Below are 19,686 nucleotides of genomic sequence, written 5' to 3' on the forward strand. Positions count from 1 at the left end.
ATTCTAGAATTAATAAAAAAATATTTTCTTGTGACTTGCCTGAGAACCTGAACTTCCCAACCCACAGCACAATTTATAAGATTTATACTGGACAAACACATTATGCCACCCACCACTTGTCCATCCTTTGTGCCTACCTTGACATCTTCAGATCCTGAAGCCTCTCTTAAATATTCTTTAGCCATCTTTTCAAACCCACATATCCACTCACTGTGGCTCTGTTGGGAAATCATTCAGTTAAGGCTGAGAATAACCTCAGGAGAACTCCTCAGGACATTTGGCTCCCCACTGCAGGCTGAGGGAGCAGGGTTTCAGTGCCACAAGTCCCTGGAGCTCACACACAGCTCGATGGTTGTTTTCAGCCACACACAGCTGGCAGCAACCCAGGAGCACGAGGTGATGAGACACACACACAGTTCAGGGGGCCCTGATGAGCTGAAATACAGCTGGGTGACAGAGGACTCCCTGCAAGTGTCAGGACTCTGCATAAACATTTGAAGATTCAAAGGAACCTTTCCCAAAATTCCTGAGCACTTCAAGCAGATGCTGTACAACTCTAAGATTGTTTTCCAACCTTCCAGGAAGTCTTTTTAAAGACTGGTTCCTCAGGACACTTCCTTCAGCACATTTGGGAACAATTTTAAATATGGATATTCAAAACCTCCAGAGGTTTTAAATGAAATACACCCAATTTTTCCAGACTCACTTGATGTTGTTCACCCCATCTGAACCCCATGAACTCAGGGCACTTTCCCTACAAACCACTGAAAGCCACCAAAAATATAAAATTGGAAATTGGTGCTTGGGAATAAAATAAACCCCCCCTAAATTGTATTAACTGTCACTGAGACAGTGCAACTCCTCTGGAAAGGTTGGGAATGTATCAATCCCCATCATGCCAGACAGTGAGCAAACACAGCAGGCATTATCCACCCCTGAAAATCTACTATTTCAGTGAGACACAAGGTAACACAGACAGGTAAATCAGACGTTGGGGCATAAAAAACACAAGAAAATAACTTTGATTTTGCTCTTTTAACACTTCTTGAAGCAACCTATCTGCAGCTTTGCCTTCCTGTGCAAGTACAGGCATCACCAGCAAGAGAAACTCTCATCCCACTGCAAACAAAATCCTTGGGGGGATAGAGGGGCAGTGAGGAAACACTCCAGGACTGCCCAGCACAGCAGGACCAGAGCTCCCTGACTCCCAGCAGCAGGTTAGGAAATTCTCTTACCATGTTGGAAGGAAGAGAGACTTTGGGGAAGAGCTTCTGGAGGAGCTGGCGCGTCTCCACCTCGGCAGCTTCCAAATGCTGCTGCTTCTCCTAAAGTGAGAGAAGGGCACAGGTGAGATTGGGCACCAACCTGCCAACAGCCTCTCCTGTACCTGCAGCAATTTACTTAACCCAGGAAGTCTTTTTCTAAGTGAGAAAGGCGCTACAGTCCCTAAAATTGCCAGTAAATTGCTTCAGAAATGGGCACTGAATTGCTCCAGAATTCAGCCATCGCATTTGCTCTTAAGCTTTTATTTTCTGAAGTTCTCCTCCAGGCTAGCTTGTTTGTACAGAAATTACACCATTGTTCACTTGTCCACAACACAAACTGCACTGTGCTGAGTAACTGCACCCACAGATCACACCAGCCCTGCCACTCTAGTTAAGTGAGCTCAAAATCAAATAGTTCAGTCAATCAACTATTTTTATATTTTAATCTGTACTATTAAAATAATTTTAGGTGTGAAAAAAATCACCATAAAGTAACATCATCACATCAGAAACAGAGGTCAAGTCAAAAGGAAATTTTGTGTTAATGCACATTTGAACCAGGCCAAGAAAGGAAGACTTTTAAACATTACTTTTAAATACTTAAGAGGAAGCCATTTACATCCTCTTTTCCCAACCCTGGATGCAATGGGATAATTATTAGAGCTGTGTGACAATCTCCAATTTTATTCTTTTTTTGCTAGTGCTCTGCAAATACAAATACCCAGAGCCACAGGCACCACAGATCTGTCCTTCCATGTATTTAACATCAAAAGCAGAGCAGCCACAGGACATGCACTTGTGGCAGATTGGGTTAGTTTAGCCATACAACACTCAGGCTCCCATTTAAACTTAAATGTAGAAAGCCCAACACACTGCACAGAAGGGCAACTTTCAGGCAAAATCCTTCACTGATATTTGGGATTGTTTTTCCCTTTGACATCAGTGCTGCTGCCTGGCTGCTCCGAGTTCCTCTGCTGAAGGGATCGGTGGCGTGAGCAGGTTGAGATTCAGAGACAGAAACACACAGGGGACATTAGGTGGTGAGGCTGTGCTAAGTGCATTAGTTGGCAGAGGTTTGGGAGCCACCATGAAGTGTCAGAGGGGCTGATTGCTGAAATCCTCCAGCTGCAAGAGAGAGCAGGCAAGTGTGAGCACACAGCGAGAGCAGGGACAGGCTCCTCCAGCGCAGAGCGGAGACGGCTCCAGGACAGACACACAACCCCAAACCACAGCTCCTCTGCTCCTGGCTGCCCCACTGCTGCTCCTGGAGTTAGCTGGATGCTTTTTTTGTTTGAGTTCTGCACAGTGGCAGTGAACACTGAATCAGGCCCACAGCAAACACAAGCTCCTTTCAGAGCAGTTCACATCCCGTATCGTTTTGAACACTGGTCCAAGTCCCTGTCGAGCTTCGCATGCCTTCAAGGAGGAAATTCACAGCTGTGGACACACCATTTTTCTGAGAAGCTCCCAGGTATAATAGTAAGGATAATAATAATTATAATAATTTAGTCCTGGTTCTTCCCAGGTCCAACAGATTTGTTCATTCACAGCCAAAGCCCAGTAGAAGAAAGCAGGATGCTCATCAGCACAGCTTTTAATCTGGAGCTCCCCACAAATCAAAAACAATTCACAACAGCTCTAACAATTATGCAAACAGAAATCAAAAGTCAGCATGCCCACAAACTAACCATTAAAAAAAAAAAACAAACAAACAACCTAAAGACAGCAGGAAGAAGCAGAGGTGAAAGTATATGAATGATCACTCAGAAGAGATTATACTTAAACTGCAGTAAAAGTTAAATGTCTCCATTTCACTTAAAAAAACAGCTGCAGATCTGCTTCTAGCTTAACGCATCATTTCTAGCAGTCAACATTACAACCTTGGCAGTCTTGTTCACTTTGTCCTGCAGCAATTTTTCAGTTGATGCCAATGCTTCCATTGCTTCCCAGTTTTTCTCCCGAAGGTCCTAATCATTTTTAGAAAGAATGATTTCAGTTCAGCCAATATTCAAACTGTTTTCGCTTTTACTTCAGAGATATATTTCGCATTACATTCCACCATTTGCATTTAAATGCTGGTTACTGCAAGGTGATTTTGCTGGGGAGTGTGACATACACTAGCAAAAAACAAGTGTGATGTTCAAAGAGTCTGAATGATAAGTGGGGGGGGGGGGGAAAATGCCAATTTCTGCCCAACCTGCCCCCGTGTCCAAAACTGATGCAAATGTTACTGCAGAGCGTTATCACTACAGCGACCCCACACTTTGACTGCACTTGTAAGAAGAAAGAGGGAAATTTTCAAAAGTAGTGAGGAACACAGACACCAGACCACAGATTACACAACAGAGTGTTAGGCATGTCGCAGTGCAGAACCCAGCATGGCCCCAGGAGACATGGAGGTGTGCACATTCACGCCCCTGATCCTGCAACCAGAGCTCGGCCCGACCCCGCTGCTGCGCCGCGGCTGATTTTGGGAACACGCAGCTCAGGGCTCACAGCTCTCTCCACTGCACCCACAGAAAACTGGTTTGGTGCTCAGCAGCCCTCCTGGGTGGCTCTGGGATTTCAGCAGTGGGGAGCACATCCCAGATTCCACGTGGGAAGGCCATGGTGCCGTGCTCCTCCTGAGTCTTTCTTGGCGAGGTCATCAAACGTGTACTCCACAAGATGTCAACGCAAGTCAGTGAGAGGCTGAGAGCTCTTCTAGGAGCAGCCTCACAATCTCCTCTAAGAAGGATGGTGGGACCTTGCACCGAGGAGATTACAGTGCTTGGGATTTAGACTTAATTTTTTCCAACCCTCAGAGCAAATCTCCTGTAGCAAAGGGCTGTTTTGGAAGGGTTGCATTTTAAATTCATCAAAAGCCTAGCAAGCACCTAACACCAGGTTTTACCTTAGCACTTGTATTTGCTAACAGTCCTAAGGGCTGTTCACAGGATATAAACACAACATTGAATTAAACTGAGAACAAGTTGGGACCTACAGGCCTGGTCTGCCTTTAGCCGCAGCCAGACTTCTGCCTGCAGCACAAAGGGTATTCAGACCCTGTGAATCTGCAGGATCAGACCTTCTGTTCTAACTTTCCAGCTCATCTGTCTTCTAAGACTACTCAGCCTCTTTCTCTCTACTTTATTTCAACTCCTAAACAGCACTCCTTGCTCAAAAGTTCTCAATATTTTCCTTGTGCATTTCCCTTAATTGCCTGACTATTAGGAAATAAAGCTTATTGCCTGGTATTCATTGGATTTTACAGGGTATCAAGGAGAGACAGGTGAGATAAACACCCTGTATTTTACCTTTCCTCCTTGTAACTTAAAAGATAACACTCCCCTGCCCTGCACAGGTAATGCATCACAAGGAAGTAACTCCACAGCTTTGTGACTGAAGATACAATCTTTAATTCCATCTACAAACAACCCAGACTGCACCATCAGCAGCTGTTGTGAAGGAAGGCTCAGTCCTTCACTTCCTTTGGAAGATCAGGATTAGCCACTCTTAGGAATGGGAAGAGCCAGATCTGAGCACCCTGAAGGTGATGTCTCCCCCCATGCCCACACACAAGGACCAGAACTCTGTCAGATCACAGCACTTTTCCCCCTCCCACCCTCCCTTCCCTTGGCAAAGGACATGTTTCTGAACAGGGTTAACCAGCTTTGAATCCAAATCCAAGAACTTGCTGTGGGATGTGTCCCCTAGCAAGTCTCCTTCTCTCATCCAATCAAGAAATTGTCCAGGAGCTGACACAACTCTGAGCACTCAAGTCAGGTGTGCTGAGTCACTCCCAAGAGGAAAGGAGTGCCCAGGGACACAATACAGCAGACAGCTGTCAGAAATGCTCTCTGCAAAATGCCCCAGAGGCTTCAAGAAGTGCTGGGAACACAGGTTTGGTTATTTTGGGGGGTTTTCTGGGGTGGTGGGGGAAGAATTTCCTTACGTTGTTCTTTTTCCTCTGCTGCTCAAAAGCATTTCTCTGAGAGGCGAGCTCGCTCTGGAGACTGGCGATTTCCTTCTCTTTGCCTGCAACCCTGAATCAACAAAGGGAACCACAAACAAGTCAGGAGACATTGAAGAAATGTCCAGTGAAGCACTGACACCCTTTCCCACACACTAACTTGCCTTCCCTTCCAGCAACACGCTCTCTCTGAAAAGCTGTTTTCACTGACTTGGCAGCATGGCCTGCTTCCCACTGCTCCCTGAACTGCTCTGCCTGAGCAAACCCATTGTAAAGCTGTTGTTTGCCTACAACAGGCATCAGCACGCATTTATCAGGGCCATGGAAAGGCAACACATTAGCTGAGGGTAGAGTCAGCCAGCCCACACCAGCACAGCACCACAGAACAGGCACTGCCTGCTGGATGAGAGCATTCCCTTTCAAGCACCTAATCCACAATTTGTAAGTCATTTAACTTGAAAGACAAATAATTCAACCAGCCAAAAATGCGTGACAGTGGCAATTTGCTTAGCACAATATAGCATTAGTTTCCACATAGTTATTTAATGTGCTTCAGCCCCACATTATAACACACTTTTACCCCTGAGATTTTCCCTGGAAGAGATTTCCAGATTTTATAATAGGAACAACCCTCTGCTAAGCTGAAGTTCTGAGAAAAAAGCCTGTCACTTTTGCTTGAAACACCAACATTTAAGTCTTCAGCCATACAGCTGAGCTGGCATGCATTCAAAATAACATCAATCAAGGCTTACTTCTGTGGTGGGCACAACATATTGCCAGTACTATCTGTCTGCAGGAGATTACACCTGAGGATTAGCAGTGTGAGCAGAATCTCCCATGCTCAACTTTTATTAGACAGTAATTTAATTTAATGTTGTTTTTTTTTTACTGGCCACGTCAGATACTCCAATATCATACATTTGGCATTTATTTCTAAATTTCCTGAGCAATTAAGTGAACTGAATCAATTCTGTAATGCATTCAACTCCTGGCAGTACTCACACTTGGAGAAGCTCCTCGCTTTGGACAGCCAGAGATGCCTACAAAGAGATAAGAGATGTGATAGGAGCAGAGCAGCACCAAAGACCAGGATCTGCCTTGTTAACCAGGCACTGCTGCAACACCAGAAAGCTGCACACTCTGGGCCTTTGAGGGAATCCTGTGCAGCCTCCTCTGGCCAGGAACACAGCAGGCATAATAAAGAGCACAAGGCTGCAAATCCATATGATAAAAGAAAGGAGGAGCAGATATACAACAGCCAGAAAAGCTGGCTCGGTGCAACCCAACCCCAAAGGTGCCCCTGGATTTCCATGGGCAGTACAACTCCTGGTTTTCCATGCCATCCATGCAAGCTACCACCACTCACTTTTGGCTTCACTCAGTAACAGTGCAATTGGAGACTGTACCTGTTTGCAGTTTTCCTGCTTTAATTCCTGTATTTGAGCTTTGAAAGATTCATTTTCTTTTTGCACATCCTGTAGAAAGAAAAAAGGCAATATATACTCAAGTATAAATAGAGATATGCACTCACAATACAAGGTACACTCCTCAAGACAAGGTGTTTTTATCCAAACTTTACCTGTAACTGTTTTACTTGGTTTGCAATTTCTCTCTCTTTTTCTTCCACCATAGCTTTCAACTTCTTCATTTGTTCTTCTTCCCCTTTCAACCTGCAGAGATGGTTTAGAAAGTCAGGAGAAAGGGTTAAAGTATGGGGGAAAAAAAGTTAAAGTAAGAATTTATGCTAGAAAGGGACAGACATTCAAACTGGGACAGTTTGTGCAGCACAAGATAAACCCATTTAGTGTGCTGAGGCTGCCTCAGGTACCACACACGGGCTGTACCAGCTCTGCTGGGAGAGCAGCACGTCACAGGAGCTGCTTTGAAGACAGAGCCCTTCCTGGCACAATCTCATACAACCTTGCTCTGATTGGGAGCAGCCAGACAAAGCAGAGTCAAAACAGAGAAAAGCCTGGCAGCATTTCTCCATAAAACAGGAGCTGGAGAATTGGCTATTGCATCCCAGCCTGAAAATGGCACAAACCAGATCTGTTCACTGCTGCTACCGACCGAGCCACAGGCACTGCAACCCTTAAACATGCTCAACAGAAGGAGAAATTAGCACCAGCCACGAGAAGCAGCAGCAGTTCCACTGGTTAATAGAGCCCTGGGTGCACATTCCCAGTGTGTGAGCAGCACAGCTCAGGGCAGGGACGCCAGCCACCGGCACTAACAGCTTATTTTAGCAAAGCCCATGAAATTCCTGACACCTATTCAACCATTGCAATTGAAGACAAGCTCAATGCATATTCCCAGCAGGCAATTGAGGAACTGCTACTCTGCATACTCACAGGTTCTCCACGTCCTGGACTTGGGTTGTAGCAGGTACCTGAAAAAGCAATTCCTGGTTTCATTTTGATGGCACGGTTTTCAAATTAACAGCAGCTCTTTGCACGAGAAGGGACAACACACAGCTTGCAAGACACTTGCCAAAGAAATACCAGGAATTTTGCATCAGGCATTGCTCCAAGAATATCTAAACACATAATGGATTTCAGAAACAGAGCTTACACCAAGCATCTCAAACTTCACACCAGCCAACTGCTCTCCATTCCATCTTTCCCCTGGGATAAATGCCTGTGTCTAGACATCCACCCAAAATAAAAGTTCAACTCAAGTCTCCTCCTTTTACCATCAACAAAAATCCAAACTGAGCCAGAATACCACCTTATTGGAAAAATTCTTCCATTAAGTAACACCTGGCTTCAAGGTTGTCCAGTTGTCTGCTCTCAAGTCCACTGCAGGATATCAAACACAAAATATTCCAGCCCCAGGCAAAGGCAGGAAGCAATCACAGCACAGCCTGGCCAGTTCAAAAGATGCTGCTATGTTCAGTTACAGCCAATGTTCCTGCATGACCAGAGCCCTGCAGAGATGCTTCAGCCTGGCAAGGAGGTGGCTGGGACACAGCTGGGACTGTCTGTGAGCTCCAAGGCTTTCAGACCAGCAAAGCTCCTCTTTATGGACAGTATCATCCCAGTTAAAACCTCCCAGAACTTGCTATCCATGTAAAACCTGTTCTGGATGAACACAGCTGAACTAGTGGGTTCCCTGAATTACAAACAGCTTAGACAAGTAGGATTTAAAACATCTCCAAGTTGAAGCCAATGCAAATCCTCTGCGTGAGGTAGAGGAGAAAAAACAGCTTCCTGTTGAACCAAGCAGCACTCCCAAACCACATCCACTCTGCAGGCTGTACCTGTTGGAGTTGTTGCAGGTTCTGCTGTTCCAGCTCCTGAACTTTACTGGTTAATTGTGCAATTGTATCCTTCTGACCCTTTAGATAGATAAAAAGCAAGTTTAGAAGAGTGAATTTACTTTTCCCAGCCAGAAGTGCTGCAACAGTACTTATTTCCCTTCAGAATATTAAAGCAGCTTACCTGCAGACATTCTCCTTTCTTAACAATCTCTTTCTCCTTCTCTTCCAATAAGGCCTCCATGGTTTTCATCTGCTTTTCCTTCCCCTTCAACCTGTGCCATTGAACACAGACACACAGCATAAACCCCCTGCTTCTTCATCCACCTGAAAATAAAACATCCTATGCTTTGCAGCACCTAACAAAAGCAGCATCTCTGATCAAAGGCACAAGCACAATTCACCTACTAAAAAAAATCAATGTGTGAACACTTCCACTTCAGCCTGGGTTAGCAAGAGATGCCCTTGATCAATGGCACTGCTCATTAGGGGAAAGCAAACTCTGTGCTGACACATTGCAGGGGTTTCACAAATCTGTGCTCTCTCCTCATCCAAAAATACTTCCTTGCCCCTCCCTGAGGATACAGGGATCATTTCCCCAGCCCTACAGCTCAGATATCACCAAAGTAGGATTTCCACTATGCCTTGCCTCCATCCCTCCATTCTGACTTGGATTTAAGGGGTCAATAAGGGGTGCACAGGGCAGATCAGACATGAACAGCTGCACTTACAGAGTCTGAAGTTCTTTGACTTGTGATGTTATTGTCACCTAAGGAAAATAATCAGCACTTCAGTACAATGCACATGGAAAAGGCACATAAATGCTAAAAATTGCTCTATGAAGAAACAAGGAGGGAAACTATCAGACATTATCAAAATAGGCATCATTTCTTGCAGCAAGCATAAATGCACTTTTTAAATTACAAGACACCAAGTGACCCCAACTATTTCCATTCCCCACTTATAAAATGTGACTTCCAGAGCAGCAAAGGGAACAGTGCAAATGGGAACAAGAAGCAGACCCACAGGAGACACACAGGAAGAAGCAGAGAGTGACTGTGACCACCATCTCACTGGCAACTGCAGCTCCAACCACAGGGATCATCCCTGGCCATTGAGACCCTTGCATAAGGAAGTGCTTTTTGGGTGCTCTCTGAAAAGTCAGCACTCCCTTAAATTCCCATTCTAAGGCTGAATATGGATTGGAGACATAAGATCTAGTGGGAATGTTACTTTTGAATGCTGTGTGAAAGCCTGACACAGTGGTTATCTGTCAATCCTCTACCAGAACATGACAGGAGTTTCAGACATTGCCAAAAATCTCTCTTCTGCTTGCAGGAGACTGAAAGGTGCACAGATACATCACCTTTGGAGCAAGCATCTCTCACAGAGCACTCCAGAAACAGCAAACCTAAACTGCATTTTTTTCTGGGCTCTGACAGTTCCAGGAACAGAAATACATACAAGTAACTCCCTCAGCTCCTGGAAATTTGCTTTGCAGGAAAAGCCCAGGACAGAAACACATTCTGTGAAGCTTTGCCTAAAAAGGACAAAACTCTAACACTGAGAAGGGGGTGACACGTTGGAATGTAGCTAGAGGGACTGAAAAAGAGTGCAGACCAAAAACACAACCCACACAAACAAGCAAACTTCCTGACAGCACGATGGATTTGCTGCCTGCAGAATGGGCTCCCTAAGGAAACGTGGGCTTCCCTTGTTTTGGATGTCAGACAGCAATCATGCCAAAAAACCCCATACTCCTCCACCCCTGATAGCTGAAGTAAAACTGACTCTGCCAAGACCAAACTCTTTTTGGGTACTGGGGGAAAAAAAAGTCTTGGGTTTACCTAGAAACCAGATACTATCTGGGCCTGTAGTATTGCTCCAGCAACACAGAAAGGCCAACAACAGGAGCAGGAACTTCAGCAGTTGGAATTTCCAAGTTGTCAGCCTCCAAGGATGTCCCAGGATTTCATGTTTACTATAGGGACACTGTGCCCAGGCAGAGCTAATGTTGCAGTGCAATAAGCTGTAGCAATTCCTGCCAAATTTCACACTAAGGATCCAAAAAGCTCCAGAGGCTTCCAGAGGTGTGTGGTTTTCTGAAGGACAGCACTAGTTACCCTACATTTTTATGGCTTTATACCCAAGAACAGCATAGCTCCAGCATTAAAAAGTTCCTTACCCAATGACATTCACCAGTGAAACAGAACACACTAGAACAGAAATGAGTGAGCAGCACATCCAAGGCAAGGCTGGTTCACACTGCTGGCACTAAAGTATTTTACCTGTTTTTCCATCTCAAGCTGGGAATTTCCTACTTCTTCTTTCAGAGCCTCTATTTCCTGTGTCAAAGCCTTTTCAATGACAAAACAAGACAGGGTTGGACAATGGAAACACAAAAACACCACAAAAATGGATGCTACAAATTGATCACTGTAGAATGCCATGCAGTAACAGACAAATGTGGTCGTGGCATCAACACAGAAAGGAAGGCAGGGATTGCACAGAAATACCTGAACAGTCTTCTCCTTGCTTGCTACTTTTAGGATTTCAGCTTGTAGGAGTTCTTCCACTGATTTTATTTTTCCATCCTTCTCATTGATCCTTAAAAAGAGCAGAGAAACATTAGCTGGCTGGAAAAAAAAAAATTGAGCTACTCAAGCAAATCCACAAAATTTGGTTCTGCTATCACATCACATCCCATCACCAGCCTCTGAGATCCACAGTGGGAACAAGCAGGAGGAACAAATAGGAAGAATAAGACTGGGACTAGTGCAGAACCAGCTGGCTTTATACAACCAGTAGCTCACATGGTAAATCAATACTATTACAGTCAAAAAATGCAAATTAAGATATTAAGAGTGGCTGAAATGACACACACTTAAAATCAGTCTTTACTGGACGTTCCAGCAAAGTATTTATCAACTTAAAACATACACACAGGAGACAATCCCAATCCTTTTAAAGTGCCTACTGAACAAAAATGATTATCTGACAAATCAGACCAATTCCTCATCAAGTCAAAGTCAGGTTTATGAAATTAACTGTTTAGCAGAGAAGCAACTGGATTTTCAGCAGGTATTGATCTGGCACGACATGCTTCAAAAATGAAAATGCTTCCTGCCACACACACTTCCCCCAGTTAAAAGCCAAACATTTCAGGGAAGCAATACAGTTGCAGTCATGGAATTAAGACAATTAAAAAACAGGAATTAAATCTGTGCAGTAACTTACACTTTCTGCAGTTCCTCCACCAGCGATTGGAAGGAAACCTGTTAAGAACAGAGCTTCATCTTAGGAAAAACAGAACAGAGCAGAACAATCTGTGAATGTTGAGGGGTGAGGATAGAGAGCTGGAGCTCTCTGGCTCTGGATGAACTATGAATAAAGCCTAATGGTTTTATTTATCTGGCTGTTCCTGAGAAAATTAGTTCCTGGCAAACCAGCTCACTGCAAGTTCCAGGAAAACAAAAGCAAACCCACACCATCTTTACCAGGAGAGGGTGAGGTTGAGGACCAGCATTTCATCAGCTACCCTTTATTACTGATACTGCTGTACATCTCTTCAGGGTCACTGTGCCTCCCCTATTCCATAAATGATTTTCTAGGAACTAATTGCCCTCCTGAGGTGTCCAAGCAGAGCTGGATGTCAAGGAAAGCCACTTCCTGATCAGCACATCAAAAGTGACAACACTGTGACAGTGTCACTGATCAGACACAAGGAGAAGGGGGTAAGTGACACCTGCAGAGTGTGGATTGACACTGGGAAGCTCAAACATTCATTATGAAGCTGAGGCAGCACAAGCTGCCTGCCAGCTATGCCTGCTGCTCCAGGCTTCTGGAAAAGGAGATCCACAGCCATTTCAGAGCATGGCAAACTCAAACCAACCCCCAGCCAGCACTGACTGCATCCTGTACGTCTGCCCTGCTTCTGACACTTCTGCAAAGGAAATATTTGACAGAAGTATCAGCTCCCAGACCAACGCTGAAAGAAAACAGGATGCTTTGCCAACGGGCTTCAAAGGCATCTCCACCTTCTTTCCTTGACTTCTGCAACCACAGCAAGATTCTTTCAGATTTAGTTTAGGTGTAATAAAAGTTTTAGATGAAAAGTACTACCTGCTCCGATTGCTGAATTTGCAGGCTTTGAAGTTCTTTTCTCAGAGATGAATTTTCTGTTCGCAGGGCCTTTGAAAGCAGACACACAGATAATGAAAGCCTCATTTGTGGGGGGAAAAAAGTGTTAAGCTTGACAGAAAAGTAATTTCTTTTAGAATAAGTGAAAGACTTTGAAAATCTGAAAGAGACCCCCCTCTGCAGCTGTTGGAGCCGAAGTATTCAACAGACTAATTATTCACCATGGATAACTTGGAGTGGACACCAATTTAAAGGAAATTAGAGCCCAGCTAAGATGCAAGGTGGGAATGCTGCAACTGAGCAGAGAGGTCAGAAAAACAAATGTAACTAATCATGCTACAGCCCATCTTTTGGGCAGCCCATTTATTTATATGTAATATATATATATTATATATATAATTATATACATATTTATATGTATTATGTATATAATACTGGGATTCTCCCACAGACAGGTTTCTCACCACTTTGGGAATACAAATATAAATTATCTAACACTATGAGTTTTAACAGTCTAGATCCTACTCTGGAGTCAGTAATACCATCCTAAATATATAAGAATTCAAAGATGCCTTTGTACAGAAAGGCACTACAAGAATAAAAATCACATAATCTAAACATCACTGTCAGCATTATACTTTTATATTTTATATTATATTATTATAAGAATCTGTAAAATATTATTTCAAACAAGTGACTTGAAAAATACCACCATCCCTGGAGGGATTTAAAAGCCATGTGGATGTGGCACTTGGGGATGTGGTTCAGTGATGGGCTTGGCAGTGCTGGGGAATGGTTGGACTCGATCTCAGAGGTTTTTTTCAGCCTAAAGGAGTCTGTGATGTACTCACAGCTCTGGCTGCTCAGTAACCTCAGGGTTCACAAGCCCTCCCCAGCACAGAGGGGTCAGCAATGCCCCTGGAATTTAGGCACTTTAAGAAAGGGAACATTGTCTTGGCTATGCCCAGGTGGACACAGCTTTCCAGCAAGAGCCAGCTCAGAACAGACAGGGATTTCTGTACTGGCTCTCCAGGCTTCCCATCACTACCTTCTTTATAAACAAACAGGAAGGAAATAACTTTATCACCATCCCAGAAATGTCACTAGTTTATAATGCACTTAACCCTTCAGATTATCAACTAAACAAAAAAAAAAAATAGGAGTCTTATAATACCTAATTTTTACAAAACATCCTTTCCTAACTGGAGATTTGTTGGAGATTAGACCAAATGTACAGCTCTAGAAATATATTCTCATTATTCCAAAGGGCACCCATGCAAAATCTGCCCTAAAATAAGCAGAGAGAAGCACTTATTCTACCCTGCTGATGCTCATGCTCATCCTACCTTACAGAAAAGTTTTTAACCTCATCTCTACGAGGTGCTTTTCCTATTCAGAATGAACTCAGACTGAACTATGAGCACTCCAACATTCACTTTGCACAAGAGCACTTAATCTCTATTTCCCCATCAAAAGATGATAGGAGGGATTTTACCTTCAGCTCCTCCTCTTTAGTAGCCACCTGGATGAGTCCAGCCTCAAGCAGCTCTTCAACTGTCTTGATTTTATCATCCCTCTCTCTCATGCTGAAAAAGCAAGAGAGAAAATTAAGAAAAAGGTGAGTTTAACCTTGAAGGCAGTTAGCTATCAACAGTAACCTTACTGCCAACAAAAAATCTTTATTTTAGCCTCTGATTCAAAACAGTTTCTTACCTTTTTTCCATCTGCTCTATCAAGTCTTTGTTTGTCTATGAAAAAAAAAAAAATAGGGCCATCATTAATTGGCTCAATAATGGTTTGGGATTTAAAAACCAAATAATTGGAAAGCACCAATTTAAAGGAAAAGGAAGTAGGAAAAAATTCCTCATGGCACATGTTTGTAAAACAGATGCTGGAAAGAAGTCAGTCTTTCAGAGGAGGGATAGATCCAGCCCAAATGCCTTGATGGTTTTACACTGATGAACTTGCAGCCAGCTCAGTACCTGAAAAAATCTGCCTCTTCTGAGCATTTATCAGAATCACAAGCTCCCCCTGAGGCTCACTCAGCAAAACATTTATAATTTCTCAATTGAAACTTCATAATTTCTCAACCACCCCATTGTGAGAGACCAGATGGGAAGCAGAAAGCAGCTTCCAGGAAAAATTACCTCCAGTCTTTCAGACAGGACACCAGATCAGCCAGACACAGGGGAGCAGTGGCTGTAAATCTGGTTCTCCACCACAGGAAAGGGAGCAGCTCCAGACAGGGACCTCCTGACTAGCAGGTGTACAGAAAAAATATCCTGTCCTGCCAGTCTTTTTTCTCCAGTGTTTCAGGAAGTTTTCTCATTCCACAATGGTGCAAAGTCAGGGATGCTCATATGGGCCCTCCCAGAGAACATCCCAAAGGAGATGGAGCTGAACAACACAACAGCTTTGAACCTGCAGCATCCTGTGAGCACCTGCCTGGCTGCAGCAGGTGAGCAATAGGCAAAAATACATAACAGGAGGCAAAAAATATCACAATGTAAAGAGTTTTCTATTTCCTAAGGTCAGAGTGGTTGCAGAAATAATTTCTTGCTTGTGATAAGCTATGTAAGTCTTCAGGAGTGGGGAAAAAAAATATCCAGATTTTGTTTGGAGACTCCTGACTAGGTCTACAAAACAGTCACAACTGCCCTGCTTGACCCTACATGGAAGAGAAAATGCCTAAAACCAGCATCAGGTTTTGACACCAACCAGCTCAGCCTACACTCAGGTTAAGAAAAAATAAAAATACTGAAATAATTAAAAGCACAGAAGAAACTTGATAAAAGCTCAGCAAACACTGGCTGTACCTGCTCAGACAGAAGAGTCTGCAGCTTCTGAACTTCAGCTTGCAGAGTTGTGTTTTGATCCTTCAGAACCTGGAAGAAAATTGAGGCATTTTATCAGATTATTTGCAGAGCCTAAATACAGCTCTTTCATAATGGCAATGAGGCAATTAAATAGCACAGAAGTTATTACAGAGAGTTCCTTGGAAGCTACAGGACTACAAAGAGTCCTTTCCTTCTCTGTCTTGCTTTTCTGTATTAAGGACAAAAGTATTGTCCTTATGTCCCCATGAGAAATTCAGCTGTTACCATCTTTATTCCCTGGCAGAGAATCAGACACAAATCTCACAAATGTGAGAAGCTCAGAAAAAAACCGCATTTTCCTCCTAAAGCAGCACCAGCATCGTGTCAAGATTTGATAACTGCCTCTTACAAAACACTCATCTGCTGAAGCAAATGGGTCCAAGATCCCCTTTTTGAGTTCCCTTCAGCTGCCTCAATGCACAGCAAGGGACTGGCAGTCCAGCAGCAGAGGAACCTGCACAGCTCCCACACTTGGTCCCACTGAAGGCTGGGAGGAGGTGGACAGGGAGGACAAACAGACTTTGCCTCTCCTCCTGCATTCCTGCTCCATACAATTGTCACAGCATCCCTCAGCAGACAGTATTTTAAAATCCTCTAATACTGCTTTTTGTCTTTTTATAAACTTGCTTGGTGGTTTACAAAAGGGAAAAGCAGGACACGTGCTCTGTGCTCCAGCCCCAAAGCCTCACAGGGAAAACACAAGCAGGAAGGGAGCACCAGTGAGGATTAAATGCACTGCTCTGTTTTGAACCTGGCTTTTCCCTCTTTCATGTGCCTGGGAAAAAAGCAGCACTTCCTTAAGTGGAAGCATTTACAACAGCACTGGTCTGGTTTCTGTTTGGGATCAAAGAGAGAAGGAAGGAGAGAGCAGCACATAATATTCATGCTGAGAGCACACTGTGGATTTCTGCACCATCACCATGATGATGATCTGCATTCAGTTCTCTATTCACTTCCCAAGAACTGCTGGAACTGCCTGCAGGTGATTTCTGCTGTTACTTAGCACTGAATTGATTACAGCACATAACCATTCACAACACCTCTAAGGCCTTTTTCCTGGGTAACAGTTACTACAGAAACCATCCCACTAAAAGGATGCTCACATTCCTTCTCACATTCATTTTCACCTCACCTACAATTTTATAATGTTCCACCACACTGAAAGCCCTGAGAGTGTCACTAACTTGAGATCTGCCCACTTACCCCTGCCTGCCACCTCTTCCCACTCCATTTTCCACACTGTTCATGCACTCGTGACCCAGCACACACTTCACTGAAAATCCAGTCAACAGCTTTATTTCCAAAAATCAACTCAAATTGTACTTTGTTTCCTATTTCATTAATTCAACAAACTTCTTCCCTCTTACCCTCTGACAGCTTAGAGAAACTACAGAGCATCAGCAAGGGACTCTCATCAAAACCTTTTTGAAAGTGTCACTTTAATACAAGAATCAAGTTTACTACCTGCTTCAAAGAGCTCCAGGCGACTCCAGAGGCTTCTCCTACAAAAGCATCGCTGCCCACTCGCTCTGTTCCTCACTAGCAAACCCACCAAGGTGACAGTGGGAGGGAGGTTCAGAGGGCCTGACCTCACCCCAGAAACATCAGAGGAGCAGCAGCACCCACCACAGGCTTTAAAGGAGTTAAGGGGATGGATCAGCACCTCTCTCGGGAAGCAGGGCTGCTCCTAACAGTCCAAGCTCAGAAGAAAAAGGCCAAGGTGGCAGAGGGCAAGGAGGAATTAAGCTGCTCTCTGCACACACCACCCAGAAACAAGCAGCAGCTTTGCTGTGCAGACCCCAGATGTCAGAACAAAAGCTTCAGCAGTTTAGCTGCAGCCTTATGAGAAAACGTGGAAAGAAGCAGAATTAAAATAAGCATTTTTATATCTGCCTGACAGAAAACAGAGGCTTGGCATGATAATCCAAGCAACAAAGGCTCCACACCAAACCACTAAGGCCATTTGCAGGTGGAATGCAGGGAAATCACAACAGTTTTTACTGTAAAACCTCCTTTTGCAGAATTCAAAGCCCTCTCTCTTCACAACTGCAGACATTGCATTTAACTTGTGTTATCCCACCTCTCACTCTGCTGCTACTACTGTGACATCCCACATTGCTCCTGCCTTACAAACACAGTACTGTAATTTACCTTAGCACTCAAAGGCCAGTTTTATTTCACTGTTCTACAGTTGCTCCACAACCTCTGGAGACTGGAAAACTTACTGAAAACAAGCACAAAGCCACCTGTTCTGTATCTTACCTTGAATTCTTCTTTTGTGTTTGAAATCTGAGTGAGTTCTTCTCGAAGCTGATCTTCAAGAGTTCTTATTTTGTCATCTTTTATGTGAATGCTGAGACACAGCAGAACAGTTAAACACGTTTCCCCATCCAGATCTTACAAAAAGCATCATTGAAAAGAACATAAAAGACTGATAAACATTGTTTATCAAATCCCAGAGCTATTTACCTTTTCTGCATCCTTTCCAGCTCATGTGCAGCAGCAGCCTAGATATAAAGAGGATTAACACAGACTTAGGATACATCACATGATTCAATCAACCTTTCATTCCACAATATTAGAAAGCTAGAACAAGTCATTTGGCCTCCCAGCACATGACTGAAATCAAGAGTGAAAGGGGTAAGCTTGTCTTCATGCACTTCTACACCACCAATCTACAAGCATGCAATTATACAAAGGGAAGACGATCTCCAAGAGATTCATTTGACAACTGGGATTATCTCTAATTAAACACTTCATTTCCACTTCTGTAATGAACAGGCCACGTAGCAGCAACACAGGGATAGCATTTTGTTTGGCTCTAAAAACATCTCTGTGGTGAGACAGGGGGAGTTGTGGGTTTTGGGGTTTTTTTGGGGGGGATGTTTATGAATCTTGGAAGCAAATGCCAGGTCTGCATATCCACAGACAGATGTGTTCACTCCTGTGAAGTCTCCTGCACCCTTCATGCCTGAAAATCTAAACCAACCAAGCAAAATGCTTCAGTAACCTGGATATCCAAGTACAAGACTTTGCTGGTGAAAGAGGGGGAAGAATTAGGCATCCTACCAGCTCTAAGAACTCCAGGGAATCAGATATTAGCCCAATCCGGAAGCCTCACACCATTAATGTGCTTAAGCAAAGCTTGCTTAAAGCCAACAGATCTGCATTTGCATTCATGACAGAATACTGGGAAGGGAGGAAAATCAAAACAACTGTTTTACCTGTTCATTTGTCAGAGCCTGTAACTTCTGTACTTCTGATTTCAGGGAGAGGTTCATATTCTGTAAGACCTGAAGGAAGGAAAAAAAGAAATGTATTTGCAGTTCATACTGATAGTCTTCCACTCTCCAGGGTGAAATTTCAAGGGATTTTTTGAAGGAAAATCCTCAAGTTTCCTTATCAACAGTTTTCCCAACATCTAGCATTGGCCTTGCTTAGAAGAGCAGACCTGTAGCTGAAAAGGCTGTTTCTAGACCCAAAGACAGCAGCCTTGGGGGCCTCATATTGTACATGCTTTCCCTGGATCAGCTGGCATTTGCACAGGCTTTTATTATACCTTGAGCTCTTCCTCCTTGCTGGTTAAGTTGGCATGTTCATTGCCTAATGAATCCTCCATCTGCTTTATCTGTTTGTCCTTCTCTGCAATCCTGCACAGGGGGGCAACAGTGACAGATCAGTACAGAAGATGTGGATGGAAGTGGTGCAGGAAGCATCAGGCTAAACCCAAAATACACCCCAGCCCTTTAGTCCAGCTCCTACTCCAAATCCTGCTGACTGTACACTTTGGGTCCAAAACTTTTTCCATTTTAAATGCTGTCTGCTTGCCAAAAAATTTATGAGACATTCCCTAGCTCTGAAACACAACTAACACCCCATCTCCCAGAGGGAGAAACCTCCTGGCACAGCCCCACAGCCCAAATAATAACAATTCTCACAGTCACGCACATTCCTGCATCCTGCACACAGGCAGGGATGAACAACGGAGGAGATGCTGCTTTCTCTGGAGCTCAGAGCTACAGCAGACTCCAAACCTGAGGCCAGACATGGAAGGGAAATCCGTAGGAAGCGGTTTCCCAGCTCCCAAGTTGATCTCATGAGAAGTTAAAAGCACAGACAGCAGCATTTCCTTCACCAGTCCCTCCCATACGCTCTGTGAGTGAGTGGAGGGAAGGTGGCAGGCACTGAAAGCCAACA

The 19,686-nt window shown here is 44.0% G+C and overlaps 1 protein-coding gene across 50 annotated transcripts in view; it reads right to left on the reverse strand.

Annotated features, from left to right (window-relative positions):
* Positions 1–19,686, reverse strand: part of KTN1 (kinectin 1) — a 74,953-nt gene that overhangs the window by 12,957 nt on the left and 42,310 nt on the right. For 24 of the 50 annotated variants that reach the window (XM_086895468.1, XM_086895450.1, XM_086895488.1 and 21 more), the window contains 22 exons: positions 19,049–19,139; positions 18,714–18,782; positions 17,959–17,996; positions 17,752–17,842; positions 15,430–15,498; positions 14,327–14,361; positions 14,109–14,199; positions 12,596–12,664; positions 11,711–11,748; positions 10,990–11,080; positions 10,762–10,830; positions 9,205–9,242; positions 8,658–8,748; positions 8,477–8,554; positions 7,569–7,606; positions 6,797–6,887; positions 6,624–6,692; positions 6,220–6,257; positions 5,200–5,290; positions 3,146–3,232; positions 1,236–1,325; positions 138–218 (listed from right to left, as the gene is read on the reverse strand). In XM_086895468.1, coding sequence (XP_086751594.1) covers positions 138–218; positions 1,236–1,325; positions 3,146–3,232; positions 5,200–5,290; positions 6,220–6,257; positions 6,624–6,692; positions 6,797–6,887; positions 7,569–7,606; positions 8,477–8,554; positions 8,658–8,748; positions 9,205–9,242; positions 10,762–10,830; positions 10,990–11,080; positions 11,711–11,748; positions 12,596–12,664; positions 14,109–14,199; positions 14,327–14,361; positions 15,430–15,498; positions 17,752–17,842; positions 17,959–17,996; positions 18,714–18,782; positions 19,049–19,139 — 1,543 coding nt within the window. The remainder of the gene's footprint in view (positions 1–137; positions 219–1,235; positions 1,326–3,145; positions 3,233–5,199; positions 5,291–6,219; positions 6,258–6,623; positions 6,693–6,796; positions 6,888–7,568; positions 7,607–8,476; positions 8,555–8,657; positions 8,749–9,204; positions 9,243–10,761; positions 10,831–10,989; positions 11,081–11,710; positions 11,749–12,595; positions 12,665–14,108; positions 14,200–14,326; positions 14,362–15,429; positions 15,499–17,751; positions 17,843–17,958; positions 17,997–18,713; positions 18,783–19,048; positions 19,140–19,686) is intronic. The other 26 variants (XM_086895496.1, XM_086895486.1, XM_086895470.1 and 23 more) reach the window with 3 other exon arrangements.

The sequence above is a fragment of the Cyanistes caeruleus genome, chromosome 6, assembly GCF_971803275.1.
Source record: "Cyanistes caeruleus chromosome 6, bCyaCae1.hap1.1, whole genome shotgun sequence".
Taxonomy (NCBI): Eukaryota; Metazoa; Chordata; class Aves; order Passeriformes; family Paridae; genus Cyanistes; species Cyanistes caeruleus.